The sequence below is a fragment of the Salvia hispanica genome, chromosome 2, assembly GCF_029641045.1.
Source record: "Salvia hispanica isolate PSC_SH4W2 chromosome 2, Shi_PSC_v1, whole genome shotgun sequence".
Lineage (NCBI taxonomy): Eukaryota > Viridiplantae > Streptophyta > Magnoliopsida > Lamiales > Lamiaceae > Salvia > Salvia hispanica.
The window spans coordinates 52,007,736-52,030,955 of NC_142693.1; the positions used below are offsets into that span (position 1 = coordinate 52,007,736).

Genomic DNA, 23,220 nt, shown 5'->3' on the forward strand with positions numbered 1-23,220 from the left:
TGGAACCTATATTCCACTAACTCATTCCTACTCACATTTTATTATAAAACTAATAGTATATAAAAGTAGGACTCACATTCCACTAACTTTTTCAACTCATTTTTCATTATATTTTTTAAAACTCGTGCCCGGTCAAAGTGGACCAATTGTGTGGGATGGAGGGAGTATATTTTCTCTTTCCACTTAACTCACAAAACAAAACCTTCTAAAATCTCATGTTGTCTCACAAGTGTGACATCTTTTATGGGACGAAGGAAGTATATAACAAAAATTTGAATAAAAAAGCAATTCAAAATGTGACAACACATAGCAACCCCACCAGAATAAAAGCCACATTATGCATGCATTAACTCAGTTTTGTTGGATTCATAAAGCCGCTTTGCAGGGCTTTTCACTAATTCTACATACTTATTACTTAACGTTATGGGTCTCTATCTATTAGATGTGCACGTAAGTTAATTTCTTAGCAATAATTCAAGTTCTGATGTGAAAAATATGTCAAAAAAAGGAAAATTAACCCAGGATAAATATACCGAATGTTATATTATTTCAATTTATCTCCAAAGAAATTAAAAATTTTCAAATCAGATGGTCAGGCACACCATATACTTTATTCTCTCTTTATCTCTTTTACTTTATTCTCTCTTATTTTATTCATCATCCACTTAACATATTATTCTTAAATTCCGTACAAAAAATAAACGTCTTAATTAACAAGGAACGGAGAAGTAACATATAAGTATATCTTGGACACTTGTTTGAGTAACAAATATCGGCCCAAGTCGTAAATCAAGGGTCCAAGTCCAACAACTAATTTACTAAGCCCAACATAAAATTAGAAGCAAATCAAGAACATTTTTTTTTTGGAAAAACAAGAATATATTATTTTGATTACTCGTCGTTTCATACTCATTTACTCCCTCCGTCTTCGAAAGTTTATCACATTTTTCACTTTTCGTTTATCCTATAAAATTTGTCACATTCACTTTTTATCATTTTTTATAGTGGACTCATATTCCACTAACTCAATTTATTAAAAAACTAATATATAAAAATAGGACTCACGTTCCACTAACTTTTTCAATTCACTTTCTGTTATATTTCTTATCTTAAAATTTATGTCCTGTCAAAGAATGACAAAATTTATGGAACGAAAGGAGTATAAAATTAAACTACATAATCACGTAAAAACATTTAATTAAGTTATGTAAATCACAAAGATAACTAGTTTCCTTTTGCTTCAAGCTTAAATAAATATTAGTGGGAGAGATAAAAAACAATAAAGTAGGTAGTGATATAAAGTAAGAGTGATTGAATGTTTTATTTTTTATTAAAAAGGGAAATGATTCAACTTTGTTCGAACATCTCAAAAATGATTACCATTCAATTTAATTGGGACGGAAGGAATAAGTATATTCCTCTGATAAGTGTCGGATCCAGCCCTTCGAAACGGAGGGGGCGAAATTTATTAGTATTATATAAAAAATAAATATAATATTTAATATATATTTTAATAATAAAATAATACTTTCCCTTCTCAAAACAACGTCATCTCTACATTTTATCTCTCTTACTCTACTTCTATTCATTAACTCAAAAAAAAATATATTTATAAAATCCCAAAATTTAAATATTTCATATTTATTAGGTGGAGGGAGTATATTAATATTCACGTATCACTCTGCGAAATTAATTTCTACAAGTACCCATATCTTCAAAGTATTTTAAAATACTTTTACTATAGATAATTGAAGAATAAACTTTCCATGATGGCATAAAATTATACTATGAATATCAAAGGCCAAATTATAAAAAATTAAAAAAATATATATATAACAAAGATACGAGTAAGTGATATGTTTAGTACAATTGGATTAAATGTATAATTTGAGGTAATACTATTCATTTTTAAATTTTATCTATAGTATAATTGAGTATAATTTTCTAAAATATAGTATATACAATTGTCCAAGTAAAGTATAATTAAAAAAAAATGTGCATTCCATATTGTAAATTAACGTAATATACGTGTGTCCCCATTTTGGGCCCTTTTATAGATTTAGCCCAACAAAAGATCAATTCGTTAAACCTTATCTTTCTCCAAATAAGCCCAATATGGTCATCTTCTTCCCTGGCTTCCTTCCCCAATTCACTGAACGAACCCCAATCTCAATTACCGCCGGCGTCGTTTATTCAAATTACCTTCTCATCTCAACTCACCTTCTCATCTTGGAAGGTTCTCCACCGCCACTCACTTCATCACAGGATTTCTTCCTCCTCAATTTTTTTCGACAGAGGGGGCGACCATGGCTTTTTCCGGCCAACCCATAGGACAAATTCGACCCTCTTGGCCACCGGGGAGGGGCGACTGCCCCCTCCTGCCCGCCGCGACGATCCGCCACTGCCTCTGATAAGTTTCGTAATCGAAATTTGAATAGTTCAGATTTCAACTTTAACTTATGTCTTGCCTCTGATAAGTTTCGTAATTGAAATTTGAATAGTTCAGATTTCAACTTTAACTTCTAGACATAATATATTATTCCTTTTGTCGATTTAGATATAATTATTTTGAATACTGATTTATATACTAGAGAAAAAAAAATAGCTAACTTTGGTATATTCTCAATTTTGTGTTTCTATTTTCTCTTCTTGTTATCAACTTTCAGTCTTTGTTTCACCATGTTGGTATTGATTTTCTAAAGTAATGATTGTCGACTTGTTATAAAAAAATAGCCTACAAAATTTCGAAGATTTTGAATTTAATCATGCTATTAGTTTTCTTAGCCACAAGATATCCTTAAACTCCTTTTAATTTCTCGAAACTCAGCTTCAACGTTTGAGAGGGAAACCAACTTTTATAGGTGAGTACCATATAGTGGATTTCATATTGATAACGTTGAGAGGGAATTGTAGGTGAGTACCATGCAATGGATTTCATATTGATAAAGAGTGCATAAAATCATGCATCAAGGAATGGGTTATCTTTTTTAGGAGGGAAGAATTATACTCCCTCCGTCCGATTAAATATGCAACATTTGCTTTTCAGCACAGGATTTTATGTAATGTTATTTTGTGAGTTAATTATGAGAGAGTAAAGTAAGAGAGAAGAAAAAGTAGAGAGGGTATTGTTTCCATTTTTAGAAATGTTTCATTTTTAATGGGACAGGCCAAAAAGGAAAACGTTTCATTTCTAATGGGACAGATGGAGTATTAAGTTATACTCCCTTCGTCCCACTTTCGCAGTCCTAGTTACTTTTGAGCACTCGTTTTGTAAAATTGATACTCCTTCCGTCCTATATTAGATGACACACTTAGGAAATGGCACGAGATTTTAGGAAATGTTATTTTGTGTGTTAGAAGGAGAGAGAAAATAGTGTATTTATATTAATGTGAAAGAGAGTTTTTTCTTAAAAAAGAAATGCGACATCTTTTGTAGGAAAAACTAAAATAAAAGTGTGGCATATATTATGGGACGGATGGAGTAATAAATAGTTAAAATGGGAAATGTTAAAGTAAGAGATAGAATAATGTAGATAAGACTCTTCTCTACCCACACTCGGGGTAGGGCCCCACACATCAGAATGTATTAAAGGAAACATGGTTTTCATACGAGTATTTGTAAGCTTAAAAGATTGTCAGTGGCTCTTGGGCGAAACACAAGTTTCACAACTAAAATCAGTAGGAATCGAAAGGTTTGGATAAACAAGTTTAAAATAACTAGGGGATGAGTCTCCTAGTCTCCGGTGCAAAGCCAAGTATCCTGTTTCATGGACCCGTGAGCCAGCATTGCACTGTCATATTAAGCTATCTCGTCCACATAGTAGAGCCCTCGTCTTAATATCCTATAGAAAACAAAAGGTGGAGTGCATTAGAAGTGTACAATTTAATTCCTTAGTCACATGATTAATAGACATCAGTCTTTGAGATAAAGCAGGAACATGTAAACAGTTCGTGAGACGAAGAGTGGGAGATATCTCAATAGTTCCAGATCCTACAACATTAATCATCTCCTCATTCGCAGTTTTAATATAGGATTTAGTGACTTCACTCAGATTAATAAAGTCATTCCTCTCCATGTCATAGTATCTGTGGTCCAACAGTAAAAAAATCCAACCCCTCGTGTGTGTATCAGTCATAGTATCTGTGGCCCCAAAGGGGTCTTTTGACAAATAACTGGATGTGTTGGGGTCTATATGTGGTATTTGGGTACACTTGTGGTCAAAGTTATATTTCAGTAAGTCGGGGGGAGGGGGGATTTTTTAAAGCCATGGGATCCTTTTTCTAAAATATCAGATTTTTGGGGTAAAATATACTCCCTCCGTCCCATAAAAGATGTCACACTTGTGGGACGGCACGAGATTTTAGGAGGTTTTGTTTTGTGTGTTAAATGGAGAGAGAAAATTATATTCATGTGAGAGAGAACTTTTTTCAAAAAGGGAAATGTGACATCTTTTGTGGGACAAACTAAAAAGGAAAGTGTGACATCTTTTGTGGGACGGAGGGAGTAGGATTTAGAGAAATCATTAGGGTTTGGTTTTACCTCATGTCGTCGCGCCGCCCCTGATTCAGTGTGTTCATAAAATTTTCTGGTGCCCCTCATGTTGCCGCCGCCATGCGAACCCTCCTAGCGCGTCCCCTTTCCAGTTCCATCTGTTTCCCCAAGATTCCCGACATCATATTGTCACGGTGCTCCCTTGCTGCTGACTCCGGTGGTGAATTTCGCCTGGTCTGTGTCGCTTTTGCCTTTTGTCGCTCTTCCACCATTCTGGGTACCCTAATCTCTTAAAACAGGTATCCCATGTGTGTTTCTGTTTCCCGCAGTGAGAACACCATAGTTTGGACGTGTCATGAAGATTTTATGGTCGGCTGGTAGTGGTGGGATGCGATGATGGTCCGTTCCAATGTGGCGGGCGATTGCTTTGGGCGGCGAGTCCATGTTCGATTTCCCCAAGTGATGAATCGGCACTTCCGCCGTCGGCTTCTACGGTGGGTGAGGAGGAAGCCGGTGGCATGATTCGACGTCGAGCCGCCTCCTTCTCTCACCTGTAGGCTACCTCTACTAATGGTATGGTTCTTCCTTCAAAATGTCTTGCTAGATTTGCGTCCTATTTTTGGTTTAGCCCTGCCAAGAATTTGAAGAGACGTTTTTCATTCTAATGAGTTATGTACTGGCCGACTCCTTTGTCACAACAAGTCACTGGTTGTTTTTGGCAGCGATCAATATTGATCCACATTCCGTGGTTCCTCCGGTAATATGTCTCTAAATCGAGATTTCCTTGTCTTGTCTGATTGTGATTTCCTTTTCTTCCAGATCGTAGATGAGATATTTACCTGCATTGCTATCGAACTTCACAACGAGGCTGTCCAATAGTGCCTTCGATGTTCGATGGTGAGCGAAATCAACGATAATATCTTTCTCGATATTGTTGACGATCCAAGAGAACAACGCCAAATCATTTTCTTCCTAGTCGTCGTATTCTTTGCTTCCCGGTTCTGGAGGGTCGTTCCTGATGTAGTAATAGGCCCCCCAGCCTCCAATCTTGACTTTCATAAGTCTCAACCATAGTGGGTAGTTCTTCCCATTCAATTTGAATGCCACAATGACATTCTTGTTTTTCTTCAGTTTCATTGAATGATCTGGATCGATTTTGAAATCTTCTGTATCTGACATCTTTTTTATATGTAGGGCTTTGGCTATGATAAAGATTTTTTGAGCCAATATTATTCCTGCTCTGACGCCATATTAAGATCGGTAAAATATGGTCATTGTGTTATTCACTAATGATAAAGTACAACAATTACAAATCTTATATAGGCTAGACATTCTCTACATATGGTAAACCTAATTACATTAATTGATATTCTATCTATGGTATAATATAATTCCATATCAATATCATATCATACTCTTTGAGATGTTGGGACTTTTTTCCAACAATATTAATTGATTAAATGAGTGCAAGAGTTTTGGGATTTGCTAATACTTTCATAAAATTACGATCCTTATAAATATATGTAAAAAATGAAAATATTAAAAATTTAATATATATTATTATTTGCAGCATCGTGTTAATTATATTTTTGATACCGTCATTGTATAATGTGAAATAACTTAAAGATGTCTTACAGCCGTACAGTATGAGAGCTACATAAATAAACACACAATTTTGGTTTCTCGATTCTTTTGTCGGCTAACAATTTATAAACTTTCAAACCTTTACAATTGTTTCAATAAACAGCCAAAGTTAGAGGCTGCGCTGCTGCATCAACCAAAATACTAGTCATTTAAAATGTGTACACGGCAGCTAATTCGCGTAAGGCAAAACCAATTAATTGATTCACATATTTTACGATCCCATTTTCAAATATCTATTTCCTTGTCAAACTCTCCATTGGCAAATAAACGACAATTTTCAAATTAAGACTTATTAGGTCATCTTCCCCACAGATTTTCGGTGTTAGATCATGTGCCATAATTTATTTTGTTATTTTATAGTAAAATAAAATAATATTAATATTTCTAGTTTAATAAATGTTGCACTGTTTTTTGGACCATCTTACCAAAAGTACTTCCACGAAAAGTAACATATTTTGATTAAACCATATATGCACACATGCACGGTGGGATTGTTACGTAATACTTAGAAAAATTGAAATATAAATAATAATTAATTCGAATTTGAAAGAGTGGGGTGTGAAAAAATAATACGTTATCCATGCTAAAAAAAATGGATAAACTTATCAATGGAACGGATTTTAATACTCCATTCGTCTTATAAAAATATGTACCCTTTTCATTTTTGCCCATATCATAAATATGTGCATTCTATTTTTAGATAGTTATATCAATTTAATAATGTAGGTTCCACTATCTACTAACACTAGTTTAACTATTATTCTCTTCCTCATGCTTACTTTACCATACCATTTTCTTTATCTCTCCCACTTTACCAATTTTGTCTTAATTCCCGTACCATAACCATTGCTCATATTTTATTGGGACGGAGGAAGTATATAATTGGTAAAATAAGAGAGAGAAGAAAAAGGTAGCACTAGAAGTGTTAGTGGATCGTGAGGTGCATATTAAAAACATTTGTTTGATTGTTATTTGTTTATAACTTTCCAACTTGATCTAATTTGAGGGACGACCCAAAACGGTAAAACTAATCTATTTTTTAGGATGACATATTCCTTGGCCGACACGAGATTTTAGGATTTATTGGTTAAAGTGTTTAATTGGAGAGAGAAAATGTGAGTGTAAGTATTAAAATACAGAGAGAAAAAAAGATGAATATTTTATTAGGAGTGAAAAAAAGTTGTTGGGTGTATTAATTGGAGAGAGAAAGTTTCCAAAAAAAAGTGTCATCTTAGTTGGGACAAACTAAAAAGGAAAACGTGTCATCTTAGGCAGGCCAGAGGGAGTAGTTGAAGTTGAGAGAAAATAAAGTAAAAGAGGCAATAATGTAGAGAAGATTTTTCTTTACATTATTTTATCTCTTGCTTTATTTCTCTCCACTTTAATCATTAAATATTATTCTCTCCGTCCCACAATAAGAGTCACATTTTGTCATTTTGGTCCATCCACGATAAGAGTCACACTTATTTTTTTTACCATAAATTGTAAGCATGTCTCATTTTCCACTGACTCACTTTACTCACATTTTATTATAAAATCAATATAAAAAAAATGGGTCTCATATTCCACTAACTTTTCCAACACACTATTCTTTACATTTCTTAAAATTCGTGCCCGTAATAAGAGTGACTCCTATCATGGGACGGAATGAGTATTTTTCCAAAATGAGTTTAAAAAAAGAACACCTCACTTAGTGAGGAACTAAGGGAGGAGTAAATAATTAAAAAATGAAAGGAAAATGGTAAATAAAGACTATAATTTGATTTTTGAAAGTGGTAGGAAAACAAGCATTTCCCGACTAAGCAAAACATTTCTATTTTAGCACAGTACTTTAGGAGGTGAAGTTTATTTAGTTAGATTACCAATAATAATGTGAGATAAATAATAAAGTAAGTAGGGATGTTAATTCAACCCGAAACTCGTGGGCCGGCCCGAACAACCCAATAAAATGAGCGGGTTAGGGTTGTAATTTTATTACCCGAATACTAAACGGGCTAAATGAGTTGGCCCGAATGGGTTGGCGGATTAAACGGGTTAGCTCGAACGGGTTGCGGGCCGGCCCGCTGGGTTGCAACTTTTAATTAAAAATTATTGTTTTTTTTTAAATATTTTTGAATCCCCAATCTTTTTACATAATCATTAGTCTTATTCAATCTTCATTCTATACTTTTCCACTAGATCCCACAATATTAGCTTTCAAGTTCCACCTCAATTCATTATTCAACCGTCCCATTATCTGCCACTAGTGTCTTACCACCACCAAAGCCAATCAAGACAAAATCAAGAAATAACTCATCAAAATCTTAATATATTTATCATTTTAATAATGATTCATGTAAGATATGATTTTTAATTTTCACAAAGAATTAGTTACGAACAATGCTAAAACAATGACACGAACACAAGCTTTAATTTATATTGTAGTTGATCGAGATGAAATGCTTCTTTCCAGGTATTATTGTAGAATACTATGAAAATATGAAGATTTTATATGATTCTAACTAAAAAGAAAAAAGTATCTAAAATTTAAAATCATTTTATAGAAGAAAATTTCGATACAAGAAATTATTTTCGAAAGCTTTTAGGCCCGAATAGCCCGATGGGTTAGCCCAAAATCCGGCGGTTTAGGGTTAAGGTTGAAAATTTATAACCCGAAAAATCCATAACCCCAAATAGCCCGCCAATCCGAGTGGGTTGGCCCGAACCCGAACGGGTTAGCCCGATTGACATCCCTAAAAGTAAGTAAGAGTAAGAGAATATAAAACAAAGTGAAAAATAGAAAATAGTAAAGTATACAAAATGAAAAAAGAAATGTCTCATTTAGCCTGGAACGTCTCGAAAAGGAATAGTCAATATGAGAGGAAGATAGTACGCCTTTAATTTTTTGTTTAATCAAGTATCGATTAGTCTATCAAATTGAATCACATAATCATATTACCTCCGTCCAAAAAAAAGACAAAGTTATAAATTGCACGAATTTTATTGTACAATTGGTAAAGGTAGAGAGAGGGATCGAGGAAAAAGGTGGTGAAAGTAGTGTTACTGGATTGTGGGATCCGCATTTAGAACAATATGTATGGTTAGTATTTGTTTAAAACATTCCATATTTAGAAATGGTCTAATTTTTGTGGCATCCAAAAATGGTAAAATTAATCTATTTTTTTTTGGACAGGGTAGTATATTTTATTTTTATTAATTAATTAGTAATATTTCATTATTAAACAGTTTTTTATGAATAAAAACGTTTTCAAGAAACTATGATTTTAGTTAAGTCATTCTTTATAGTATTCGCATCCATTAGACCATTTCTTTTTCTTCACAAGATTTTATATAGTTTTTTTATGAATTAAGAGAAAATAAAATGAAATAAATAAGAGAGGATAAATAAATAAAGAAAAGAAAAGAAAATAAAATAAATAAAAGAGTATAAAATAAGAATGATGCTATTTTTATTTAAAAAAATTTCTAAAAGTAAAATGAGTTCAAATTACGTGAGACAAATGGATTACAATTTGTCAACTTGAAATTTTCATAATACAAACAACAAATAAGTAATTCATTATATATTATAATTAAATAGGAAAATTCTCAATTCTAATTTTGTACATGGAAAATTCTCAATACAATTTTCTAGCATAACATCAAATTTTCTATATAATCTGCCTCCCGCCACACTTCCCTCATCCAACACTTGTAAAATAACACCATGACTTCTTCCACTTCACATTTCTCCCTCTCTTGTTTCTCCCCTTCCAATCTCCATTTCTCTTCACAAACAAAACCGGTTAAACACCGAGTCATCACGGCCACTATATCGGAAAAGCCATCGATCTCCCGGCCAGAAAAACCCTCCAAACTTCCGAGCAGAAACATCCCCGGCGACTACGGTCTTCCCCTGATCGGAGCCTGGATAGACAGGCAGGACTACTTCTACAACCAAGGCACCGATGAATTCTTCAAATCAAGAATCCAAAAATACAAATCCACCGTCTACCGCACCAACATGCCCCCGGGCCCCTTCATCTCCTCCAACCCCAACGTCGTCGCCCTCCTCGACGGCAAGAGCTTCCCGGCCCTCTTCGACACCGATAAGGTCGAAAAGAGGGACGTCTTCACCGGCACTTTCATGCCCTCCACCGACCTCACCGGCGGCTACCGCATCCTCTCCTACCTCGACCCCTCCGAACCCAACCACGCCGAGCTCAAGAAGCTCGTCTTCTTCTTGCTCTCCTACCGCCGCGACCACGTCATCCCGGAGTTCCACGCCAGCTACACCGAGATGTTCGAGACATTAGAGGCCGAGATCGCCGCGAATGGGAAGGCCAGCGTAACCGGCCCCAGCGACACCGCCGCATTCAATTTCTTAGCCCGAGCATTCTACGGAGTCAACCCGAATGATACAAAGCTGGGAGCCGACGGCCCGACTATAATCGCATTATGGGTGTTGTTCCAACTCCACCCTATTATCAGCCTCGGCCTCCCTCGTCTAATTGAAGATCCCCTCCTGCACACGTTCAGCTTGCCGCCATTCCTCATCAAGGGAGACTATAACCGTTTGTACGACTTCTTTTTTGAAAACTCGACTCCAATCCTCGACCACGCCGAGGCCGCCCTCGGCCTGGCCCGCGACGAGGCCTGTCATAACCTCCTCTTCGCCACGTGCTTCAACACCTTCGGCGGGATGAAGATCTTCTTCCCCAGCTTGCTCAAGTTGGTCGGCCGTGCGGGGGCCAAGCTTCACCTCGACCTCGCCAGAGAGATCCGGTATGCCGTCAAAATTGAGACGCAATTACATTTGTTGAAAAATTTTTAAGAATAAGAAAGCATGAACAAATTAACTTAATTTTTGAAACATCGGTGGTATATTTAGAAAGACAAATTAGCGTCCTTCATTGCATTGAAAAACGTTCTTAGCGGTTTCTTTTTCTTGCAGCGCTGGCGGAGTCGGGATGGCGGCGATGGAGAGAATGCCTCTAATGAAGTCGGTGGTGTACGAGGCACTGCGGTTAGAGCCACCGGTGCCGGCACAGTACGCCAAGGCGAAGAAAGACTTCGTGGTGGAGTCGCACGACGCGGCATTCGCGATCACAGAAGGGGAGATGCTGTACGGGTACCAGCCGCTGGCGACGAAGGATCCGAGGATATTCGACCGGGCGGAGGAGTTCGTGCCGGACCGGTTCGTCGGGGAGGAAGGGGAAAAGCTGCTGAAGCACGTGTTCTGGTCCAATGGGCCGGAAACTGAGAGGCCGAGTGTTGAGAACAAGCAGTGCGCAGGGAAGGAGTTTGTGGTGCTCATAGGAAGGCTGTTATTGGTGGAACTCTTCCTCCGATATGACTCGTTTGAAATTGATGCCACCACCGATGTCGTAGTAACGTCGCTGAAACGGGCCAGTTTTTAGATTCTTTGTTTTTATTTAGAGTCATATTAGTCAATGAATATTATGTTCGTTTACTTGATAAATACTTAGCTCTTAATCACTTTGTATACGTTACCATTTGAATTACTTTTGTTATTTAACTGAATATAATATTTGATTGAACTATGTTCTCCTCTTTCGTTAAATATATACAGTAATTGCATTGAAATTTACATAATTTGGGTATTTATACATGGGATGGGCACGCCACATTTCCTTAAAGGCATAAATGGCCCAAAAGTTGAGCTTAAAACACTAAAACTCATTCTTAAACTGAAATTATATCATGGCTTTGTTAATTTGGTGGTTGGGAAAAGGAACTGCCTTTGCTACTTTTCTGCACTCTCGGATCTCTCTCTCTCAGAATTCGATTGTGAGATACAATAGAGATTGGAATGAATATGCCAATGATGATTGTAGGGATTTAATGTGAAATTGATTTCTGAATTGATGGTCCAAATTAAATTGCAGATGGTGGATGGTGGAGGGCGGAGGAGTTATAAAAGATAGAGTGGGTTAGAAGAGAGAAAGAGATTTTTTTAATCTCTTTGGGCTGAAAATTTCATGTAGGAAAACTGTTTTGGGCCTCAAAAGATTATTTCAATTTCCTCTCTTTGAATTATTTGTTAGGCCTCAAAAGATTGTTTTAATTTTCTTTCCTTTAATTACTACCAAAGTCGCAACTTAAAAATTATAATTTCAGTCATACTTTCCGTTGTACTTCTTAGGCCAGGCCCAAAGTAATTTAGAATTAAATCCTTTATTTTTTTTGATGTACTCCCTCTGTTCCTAATAATTTATCACTTATTTCTATTTTCATTCGTTTTTCAAAACTTATCACCTTTTATCTTTATCATTTTTTGCAACAGACCTCACATTTCACTAACTCATTCACACTCACATATTATTATAAAATCACTTTCTACTAACTCATTTTTTTTAATTTAGCAATTATTAAAATCTGGAAATTTGCATTTTCTATATATTACAAAAGCCTAAATATTAGAAAAGGAAAAAAAGTAAACACTTCCCACACCAAAACTAATTTCGGTTCTTAAAATAATTATAAATAATACTCTCTATCTCCGTCCATGAAAAATAAATCTGTCATTTATAGTTTCATTTTGACTTAGTATGGGTTTTAAGAAACTAGTATTAACACATGTGCTATACACGGGACAAAAGATTTTTAAATGCTGAAGATATATTAACTTAAAATAAAGAATATAGAATAAATCAATATAGAAATATTATTTACATATTTGAACTAATTAAAATAAGTATTTGTAATATTATAAACAATTTAAGATATTATAAACAACAACAAAAAGATATTTATACTTCTCTTAACCCACTCTCAATGATACATTTCATATTTTAGCATATGATTGTAAACTATTATAATATTTGATACGAGTGTAGTAGTATAAAATAAAAGAAATAACAAAAGAAGAGATGTGTGGATGAAATCATATCAGACATACAAATAAAAAAAATGTAATACTACTATGTACAAAAGAAAAAAGAAAAAACAAACTATTTGAACGAATAAATATTTCACCGATTTTGATTAACAAAACATAAGTATTCATAAATGCAAACAAAAACATAAGAAAAACAATAACAAACCAGTAGTTCATAAGCTCACTCTATGCGACAACAACAACAGTTTATATATATAAAAAAAACTTCTCACACTTAGACCAAGCATTGGGCTAAGTGGGAAAAACACAACAAAAAATAAAATACAAACTTCTCACACTTAGACCAAGCAGTGGGCTAAGTGGGAGAAAACACAGACACATACATAACACAAATAGGCAACAAAAACAAAAACAGAGAACTGAAAGCAGAAAAAAAAAAGTTACTTGGTCATGGGGGTGATTCACTTCTGGGGCTGGCTCCCTCGAGAGCCAGACTGGGGTGGGATTCCGGGTCGGGTCATTTTCACCTTCTTCTTCTTCGCCGGCTGCTCCGGCTCTTCTTCTTCCTGTTCTGGCTGGTCGGGTACTGGCTTCTTCATCAGAGACTTTGATTTTGTTGGGACTGACACTTGCTTGGGAACGGGTGGGGAGATCATCTGCTTGAGCGTTTGTTGTGGTCGCTTGACGGAGGGACTGCTCTGGACGAGCTGCTTGACCTCGCTGCTGGACCCAGGAGTTGCCTTCGACTGGGTCAAGGGGAGTGTCTGCTGCAACCACTTCAACATCTTCATTGAAAGCTCCACTGCCTCCGTCATTCGCTCATTTTGTTTGGCAGACTTCACCGCCAAATCGGTCTTCACTTCCTCCCGACTTCCGTTCAATTCCTTTCTAATCCCCCCAAGTTCCTTCACCATTTCTTTCCTCATCAATTGCATCTCCTTCTCATATCCTGGACATCCTTACGCAACTCTTCAATATCTTCACTTGACATGGCCTCCTCAGCTTCTCCAGTCTCCGCCTTTACCTTGTCTCCTATCGAGTAGAAGAAGGTCTTGGCGCCATGAGCTTGTAGCAACCCCTTGTTGAAAAAATAATCAACACTGAAAATCTCCGGGGGTTCGCACATGACTACGAAAGGAGCGGTCTTGGCAATCTTCATTTCGATGTTCCGTTGGAGGTAGGCGCCGAGGAGGTGGCAGGTATACATATGACGCACAGGGTTGCTCGCCATTTGGTGACATGCCTGAGCCAGCTAATAACCTAGGTGCACCTTCACGCCCTTCGCCATGCACCAAGTGAAGTAAAGGTCGGTAGTTGTAAGAGCTGAATTAGCGGTTTCCATCAAGTTGTAGCTGATAAACGTCTGAGCAAAGCGGAGGATTTGGTCTTCGATGTGAGAGGCTTTGGAGTAGCTGGACTTAAACGTTCCCGCCTTGGAGTGGGTGATCAGTTCCCATGCTGTTTGCACTTTGAAACCCGGCGTATTCTTCGGCACACCGATCATCCTATCATTCCATATCCCCTCATCATCCTCGGCTTGGGTGAACAACCTCATTTTCAAAGACCACTCCCGGATGCTCATCTCATGTTCTTCATTGAAAAGCCTGAAAGTTATGGAGTCCGCGTCAAGATCAGTGGTGTTTTTCAATCGAAAGGTGGAGAAAAACTCCCTTGCTAGGTCCACCGGCACCCTCTCCTGGCTGTGCTTCAGTAACCACTCAAATCCGATCGAATAGATACAAGCGCAGAAGTCCTCGTCACATGCAATCATTTTAAGCTCTTTGGGGCTGTACTGCTTCCCAAACTTAGCCATCTTCTCGGCGCTACATCTTTCCTTGTACACCGTGGTCCTTTTCTGATCGTCGAACTGCCTCATCGCCTCTAGTAGCTCTTTAGTCAGCCAAACTTCTGGGCGTCCTGGAATAAACTCTTCTTCAGCTTCTTCAGATTCATAGTCGGGTTCATGGGTAGGCTCGTCTTGTTCCTCGGCAGAGGGATCTTCGGTCACTGAGGAAAGGGTCTCCTCAACCTCCTTGACGGAGAGAGCTTTCCTTGACCGGGTAGATGAGGTCGCCGCTGCCTTTCCTTTTCTTGCCCTCTCCGTGGCCAGGCGACGTTCCTCTACTTCCGCAGCATCAGGAACTAAGTCATCAACTTCGTCGAGCAGACTCCTCCTGGTTCGTCTCCTCTCTGCCCTCTCGTCTATCTGGGTTTCGTCTTCCTCCTGGTCATCCACCAGGTCCACAATCAAGTTCAGCCCTCCCTCAGCAGGCTCCCTCTGGTACTCCAGTCACATGTAGATCTGTTTTTTCCATCAATTTTTCCGGGGTTTCCCCCTCATTATCCACCATCGGGGTTGCCCCCTCAATATAAATGGGGTTCTCCCCCCTGACATCACTTGGAGTTGCCCCCTCTTCCATGGGTTCAGGGGTCGCACCCCTGAAATTAGTTGGGGTCTCATCCCCAGTTTCAAAAGGGGTTTCCCCCTCAGTTACCTCTTCCACAACAGGGGTTTCCCCCTCAACAGTACTGTCCACAATAGGGGTTTCCCCCTCCACAACGTCATCTATAACAGGGGTTTCCCCCTCACCATCTTCCTTACCCTCAGAACTAGGGTTTTCGTCACCTTGCTTCTCGGTCTCCACCTCTGCTCCGCTGTTCGTCTGTCCACCATACTCCGGCCGTTCGTGCACCGCCTCTTCTTTTTCCGCCTCCCGTGAAGCGGATACTGCATGTTGAGATCCAGAATCTCGAGGCCCTTCTTCATGGAGAACTGCCGGTTGTGCCGCCGAATCTGTCGGAATCGTCAGTGATGGTATGACCGCCACGGATGTCATTAGGCTAGCGGAGAACATGGCGTATACTTCATTTGCTTTCTCGATGCTCCCCAATTTCTGCGTCAATTCTGCCAACAGGGCTGCGTCGTACACCGTTTGCTGCGAACCTCCGGTGAGTTGGGTTGACTCCATTACTGCAGATCTGAAATTAGACAAAAACTGGGTCGAATTTTTGGTTAGGGTTTGTGTTCTAGAGAGAGAACGAAAGTAGAGAGAAGGGAGAGTAATTTCAGTTTTTTTTCGTCGATTTGGATTATTGGAGAGAGAGAGGCGACGGTTGCCTTTTCTAATGAAAAGATGGTGCGGTTGCAGGCGTGATGTAAGCAACCGTACAACTCCCATAAATATCAGCCAGATTTTGAAATTCAAATTATCTCCATCCCTCCTTGACTTCTTCCTCCAGGGTTCCTTCCTCTAGCTGATTTCCCTGACCATGACCCTAAAAAAATTGAAGACGCCAGACTCCTAGGTCAAGGTTAGAATGTAAGGCATCGGTTCCCTTCGGAGTCTGGTGCTTCGAAAATATTTTTGGAAGATTTTAAATTGTATATACTCCATTTTTTTGGATTTTCTTTAGTTAGTAAAGCAATTAAACTATTTACACATTCCCTTTTAGTATCCTCGAGATCCCCTGGTTCAGCACATATTTTCAAAAATGTCAACCATTTACCTGACCCAGGAATTCATCGAGAATACCTCCTCGTCCGTCTAGGCGATAGTGGAGAGTGCGTGTAGTGGAACTTCGTCCACCACACACAGCTCAGAACTATCCCTATAGACTTTCACTCTATGACCATTAACAAGAAAAGGGACAGAGTTAGAGGCACTTCCCTGGATCTCCACTGCTCCGTTTGCGCGGAGGCCGACGATGGTATATAGGCCGATCCATTTAGACTTCAATTTCCCTGGCATCAGCTTGAGCCGGGATTGGAAAAGGAGCACCTTCTGTCCCACATGAAGTTCCTTGACCCGGAGATTCCTATCATGCCATAACTTTGTCCTTTCTTTGTACCACATGGCAAACTCAAATGACTCCAGCCTAAGTTCCTCCAGTTCTTGTAATTGTAACTTCCTCTCTTCTTCGTAAGCTATATGTTTCATGTTCAACTCTTTCACTGCCCAATACGCCTTGTGCTCAATACCCACAGGTAAGTGGCACATCTTGCCAAACACAAGCCTGTAAGGCGACATTCCAATAGGCGTTTTAAAAGCAGTTCTGTAAGCCCACAATGCGTCACCGAGCCTCTTGCTCCAGTCCTTCCTTGACGGATTAACTGTCTTTTCCAATATCGCCTTGATCTCGCGATTAAAAACCTCTGCTTGGCCATTAGACTGAGGGTGGTACGGAGTCGACACTCTATGGTGAACACCATATTTCTTCATCCGAGCCTCGATGGTGCGATTACAGAAATGAGTTCCTTGATCTGAGACGATGGCTCGGGGAACTCCATATCTGTTGAAAATATTGGCCTTCAAAAATTTTGCCACCTCCTTCGATTCACATGTTGTGGTGGCCTTAGCTTCTATCCACTTAGACACATAGTCTACTGCAACCAATATATAAGTGTTCCCACAGGATGATGGGAACGGTCACATGAAGTCCATTCCCCACACGTCGAAAATTTCGCACACGATCACCGGGACCTGAGGAATCTCGTCCCTCCTTGAAATTCCCCCCGTCTGTTGGCATCTCTCGCAACACTAGCAAAACTCAAAGGCATCCTTATTTAATGTCGGCCAATAAAAACTGCTGTCCAGAACCTTCCTTGCTGTCTTCCTTGGTCCAAAGTGACCTCCACATGCCAAAGTGTGGCAATGAATTAGCACATCTTTTTGTTCCCATTCGGGAATGCAACGTCTAATCACTTGATCTGAGCACATCTTCCACAGGTAGGGGTCGTCCCAAAAGTAATATTTGGCTTCGCTTTTAATTTTCATCCTCAGGGCCAGGGAAACTTCGTCTGAGCTTGGCACCTCTCCCGTGACCAAGTAGTTGGCTAAGTCAGCAAACCACGGTTCTGCGTTAAGTGTGCGCTTCCCTTTATCATATTCCCCTACACCGGTTAAAGCCAAAACTGCTTCTCAGCCAATTGGTCTAGGAAATTTCTCCAAAAAGTACAAATGCTCTTCAGGGAAGGCATCGGGTATGGCCTCTTCTGTTTCTCCTTGATATATTCTGCTCAAGTGATCGGCTACTCTATTCTCCGTTCCTCTTTTGTCTCTCACTTCCCAATCAAACTCCTGCAAGAGCAACACCCAACGGATTAACCTCGGCTTAGACTCTTTCTTAGCCAGTAAGTACTTTATTGCTGCGTGATCCGTGAAGACTATAACCCTCGACCCAAGAAGGTAGGGTCGGAATTTTTCAAACGAGTATACGACAGCCAACATTTCCTTCTCCGTGGTGTCATAATTCTTCTGAGCCTGATTCAGCGTCTTGGAAGCATAGAAGATCACATAACTTTTTCCATCAATCTTCTGTCCTAGGACCGCTCCCACAGCAAAGTCACTCGCGTCGCACATTATCTCAAAAGGGTGATTCCAGTCTGGCGCCCTGATAATTGGTGCTGATACAAGTATGTCCTTGAGCAACTGAAATGCCTTCTTACACCCTTCGTCAAAGATGAATTCCACATCATTGTGCAACAAATGAGTGAGTGGTTGCGCGATTTTCGCGAAATCCTTGATAAACCTCTTATAAAACCCTGCGTGACCTAGGAAGCCTCTAAGCTCTTTTTGGTACGTAGGGTATGGTAGCTTTGATATCACATCTACCTTTGCTTTGTATACTTGTATTCCTCTCTCAGAAACCACGTGACCCAGGACAATGCCTTTCGTCACCATGAAGTGGCATTTTTCAAAATTCAGTACTAAATGCTTCTCTTGGCATCTCTTTAACACTAAATCAAGGCTGGCCAAACAAGTATCGAATGAGTTCCCGTATATGGTGAAATCGTCCATGAATATCTCAATGCATACTTCCAGCAGATCCGAGAAAATGCTCATCATACACCGCTGGAAAGTTCATGGTGCATTACATAATCCAAACGGCATTCTTCGGTATGCATACGTACCAAAGGGGCACGTAAACGTGGTTTTCCCTTGGTCCTCTGGGTTAACGTAGATCTGGAAATAGCCACTGTATCCATCAAGGAAACAAAAATACTGTTTGTCAGCCAGTCTTTCTAGCATCTGATCAATGAAAGGTAGGGGAAAGTGATCCTTCTTTGTGGCCTCGTTCAGCTTCCTGTAGTCGATACACATCCTCCAACCCGTCACCAGCCTCGTGGGAACCAGTTCGTTCTTTTCATTCTTAACAACCTGTATTCCAGACTTTTTAGGTACCATATGGACAAGACTGACCCACTCGCTGTCCGGAATGGAGTAGATGATCCCTAGAGCAAGCAATTTTAACACCTCCTTTAGGACTTCCTCTCGCATGTTCAGATTCAGTTTCCGTTGTGCATCTCGATGAGCCTTCGCACCTTCTTCTAGACGAATGTGGTGCATACAAAGATCCGGACTGATTCCTACCAAATCCGAGAGAGTCCACCCTATGGCTTTCTTGTTTCTTTTGATGACTTCCAACAACCCCTTCTCCTGCTCCCTGGTCAGGTTACTGTTGACTATTATTGGGAATGTCTCATTCTCCTCCAAGTAAGCGTACTTGAGGCCTGGCGGAAGTGTCTTCAGTTCCTTCTTTGTTCCATTCGTCTCCTGGGGCAAGGTATTTTTGTCCGCAATTTCTGGTAATGCCTCCTTCCCAGACCCAGGAGAATTCTCCAGACTAGACATGCGAGCCGATCCCTTAGATTTGACTGACTCGGGACTTCTGCAAAACTCCATGATGGCCTCCGTGAGTTCCTCATCTGTCAACTCCGTTGTGTTCATTGTTGCACACCATCCTACAACTTCTTTGTCAATTGAATGGCTCAACTCCGAGTTGTCAATTTATTCCTGTATCAATTCCGTCTCAAGATATTCTTGGACCAGGGGGTTAATAACATCAATAGCATACAGATTCTCAACATCTAAAGGCCTTTTCATCCCCTCATCTATGCTGAACGTATATTTTTCCCCATTATAATCCAAGCAAATTGTTCCATTGAAGACATCGATAATGGTCTTAGCAGTACGCAAAAATGGTCTCCCTAAAAGCACGCCACTAGACTCAGCAGACTCATTATCATTCATTTTCCAAAACACCTTCAGGACAAATGCAAGTTCTATCTGCTAACTGGATCACTACTTTGGTAGCAACCATCCTTACTCCTGTCAATTTCTTATAGATCGAAAGCGGTAAAACATTGATGGACGCCCCTAGATCACACATGGCATGCTCGACCTTGATGTCCCCTAGAGAGATGGGTAATGTGAACATACCTGGGTCTGTGCATTTTGGGGGCATTCTTCTCTTTTGTATCACAGCAGACACATTCTCCCCGATCACAATCTTCCCGTCTGGTTTGGTCTTCCCTGCGATGAATTCCTTGATGAACTTGCTGAAAGCAGGCATTTTTAGGGCTTGCAAGAATGGCAGGTTGATTTCCAACTTGCTAAAAATCTCCATGAGATCCTCTGTATCATCCTTCTTTTTCTTTGCTTCCCCTCAGTATGGAAATGACTTTGCTCGCTTTACTGCATTTGTGGAAGTCCCAGCCTGGGTTTCACCAACTTCCCTGTTTCCTTCCTTGCTCACTACTTCAGGTTCTGGATCTAGGAAGAATGGGTCTCTTGGTCGAGGTAGGGATCCCCCTAAATCTCCCTTCTGGAGGTCATCCTGAACAAGGATTTCCCTGGGTCTAGGGCTATCCCCTTGAAGCATCTGACCATTTTCCCTTTCACTAACCTGCATAGGTACCTCCTCGTCAATTTCCAAAGTCGGTCCTTCATAGCCCCGCCCAGATCTCAAGGTGATTTGACTAATGTTTGCTCGGTCTGGTGGTTTGACCGTGGCAGGAAGTTTCCCTTCATTTCCCCGCATCTCATTCAAGGAAACTGCGATCTGGGACAGTTGCTTTGCCATCATGTCCATGGCGGTTTGATGTTCAGACTGAGTGTCTTGCAATTTGTGCACCACGTCATTGTTGGAATGCAAGTTATTCTGCATGAACTGCTGTGTATTCACTAGGTCGTGGACCATGTCATCCAAACTCCTTTGTGGCCTGGAGTTGAATTGATTAAAATTCGGTCCTTGACCTTGGTTCTGACGATAGTTCCCTTAATTCCCTTGATGGTTGTTGTACTGGTTGCTAGACCCTTGATTCCCTTGATGATTCGGTTGGGAATTCTGGCAGTTTCCCTGGTTATTTCTCTGGTGAGGTGGCACATAGGAGCTCCCTGGATTGTTCTGATTCTTATTTCCCCAATTAGTATGGTCCTGATTCATGTACCCCTGTTGCAATTGCCCCTCTTGACCTTTCCCTGACTAGTTGGACTTCCTCTCCGGAGGGTGTGCATAATTCGTGAGCTGAAGTGGGGGTGGCTGACCTTGATCATGGTCAGTCCATCTAAAATTTGGGTGAGTCCTCCATGGAGCATCCCTCTGTCTTCCTTGGTTCCAACTTCCGTCTGGATTCCAACTTCCCATCGAATTTGCTTGAGCTTGGCATTCCCCTTCACAGGGCTGACTGTAACACGGCTGAAGTTGTCTTTCCTCTGGACCAGGGGGTTTCTCATTTTCTGCTGGAGCATGCGGATTGTATTTCTCAATTGCATTCAGCAATCCTTTCTCCAGCTTATCGATCCTATCTTCCACTTTCTTGTCATCTTGTTCCATTACTGCATTGGCTGACCCTCTCCTCAATATGCTTTGCGGGTTATCATAGGCCTTCTTCGCCTCAATCAGCCTTCCCAAAGTCTCTCTGGCTTCACTTGCTTTATTCTTGGTAAAGTTTCCCCCGCTCGAGAAATTCATCAAGTCCTTTGATTCAGGATTTGCACCTTCGTAAAACAGATAGTAGGTCTCCGCTTCTATCATCCTGTGGTTCGGACAAGCATCCAGCAATCCCTTGAACCGGGACCAATAAGAACTCAGAGACTCATCATATTCCTGCTTGCACTCCTGAATCTCCTTCTTCAAGGCATTTGTCTTGTTGGAAGGGAAAAAATAATCCAAGAATTCCAGCTTGAAATCTTTCCATGTGTTAATCGAGTCTGGTGGAAGCCTCAGTAGCCAAGTATTGGCTTCCCCTTTGAGGGCAAACGGAACTGCACGTAAACGGTAGTCCTCCTCAGTCGCCTCGTGAGGTCTCTTTTGAATGCTGCACAACTTGCTGAACTCGTTTAGGAATTCGTAAGGACATTCGTTCCTTCATCCAGAGAATATGGGCAAAACTCTGAGCACATTTGTCTTAATATCAATAGACCTCCGGCGCGGGTTTGAGACTATGGCATGGGCCGGCTCGCTGTCTAGATGCGCGGCGAGCGAACCTATTTCCGGATCGGGGTCCACTATGTGTGCCATATTCACGTCCTCCTCTTCCCCAGTCTCGGATTGCTCTGTTTCGGTGAACGACTTCGGGTCCTCTTCTCCTGATGAGTTCCAATCCTTCTCACTTTCTGATTCGAACAGAAATGGGTACATCGTCCTTAAACCTGATCTGGTGGTGATGGTAGACGTAGATTCCTTGACTCGCCACTTGTATTAGCCGCTCCCTGACCCAGATGAGCTCGCCCAACTTCCAGAATGGAAGCCTGCGTTCAAAAACTGTCAAGGAGAACAAAATAACAGAAATTAAATTATTTACATCAAATCCTCAAACGCAATAACAATAAACGTCATCCTTCCCCGGCAACGGCGCCATTTGAAGAGGACACAACTAGTGTGTGGGTAGTCACTGTGTGCACAGAAAGAAATAACAGGTTTCCTAGGTCCAGCAAATCCGCTAGATCACACGGTCTAGGAACTCACTGGTCGTCGGAAAATCCTGGTCGTCGGACACACAGAGCACTTCTTCAAAAACCCTCAACCACTTTACTAAAACCTAGCACAGGGAAGTAGGGATCGATCCCACAGAGATGGATGCGTAATAATCATGCTCAAGGATTTGAAAATTGTTTTTGGGCTGGCTGCTGCCACGCATTTTTTTGGGTTGAGGAAATTAAACTTAAACTTGGGATTTTAAACTGCTACGCTAACAGCTAGATCTAGGCGAAACAACAAAAGCATGTACGTAAACTAAAACCGAACAATCACTAGATCTGAGAAACTATTCTAATTACCTAGATCTGGGAAATAAACTGACGGTGGGGACCATAACTGAAAAAGCAGAGTACGGACGAAAAGCTGGAAAAACAACTAACTAAGGTACTAACTAACAGGGACATCATCTTCTCCAACCAATTTGCATAAAAACTCAGAAGAAAACAGCATGAGCGAAATCGGAACAGAGCAGACTGGATTT

General features: G+C 40.1%; 1 protein-coding gene across 1 annotated transcript; it reads left to right on the forward strand.

The window, feature by feature from the left end:
* The first annotated feature begins 9,824 nt into the window (after window positions 1-9,824).
* Window positions 9,825-11,679, forward strand: LOC148932606 (allene oxide synthase 1, chloroplastic-like). The gene is made up of 2 exons (XM_089063751.1): window positions 9,825-10,900; window positions 11,070-11,679. Exons 1-2 carry the CDS (start codon window positions 9,843-9,845, stop codon window positions 11,533-11,535), a joined length of 1,524 nt encoding a protein of 507 aa, XP_088919877.1. The 5' UTR covers window positions 9,825-9,842; the 3' UTR covers window positions 11,536-11,679.
* The last annotated feature ends 11,541 nt before the right edge of the window (window positions 11,680-23,220 follow it).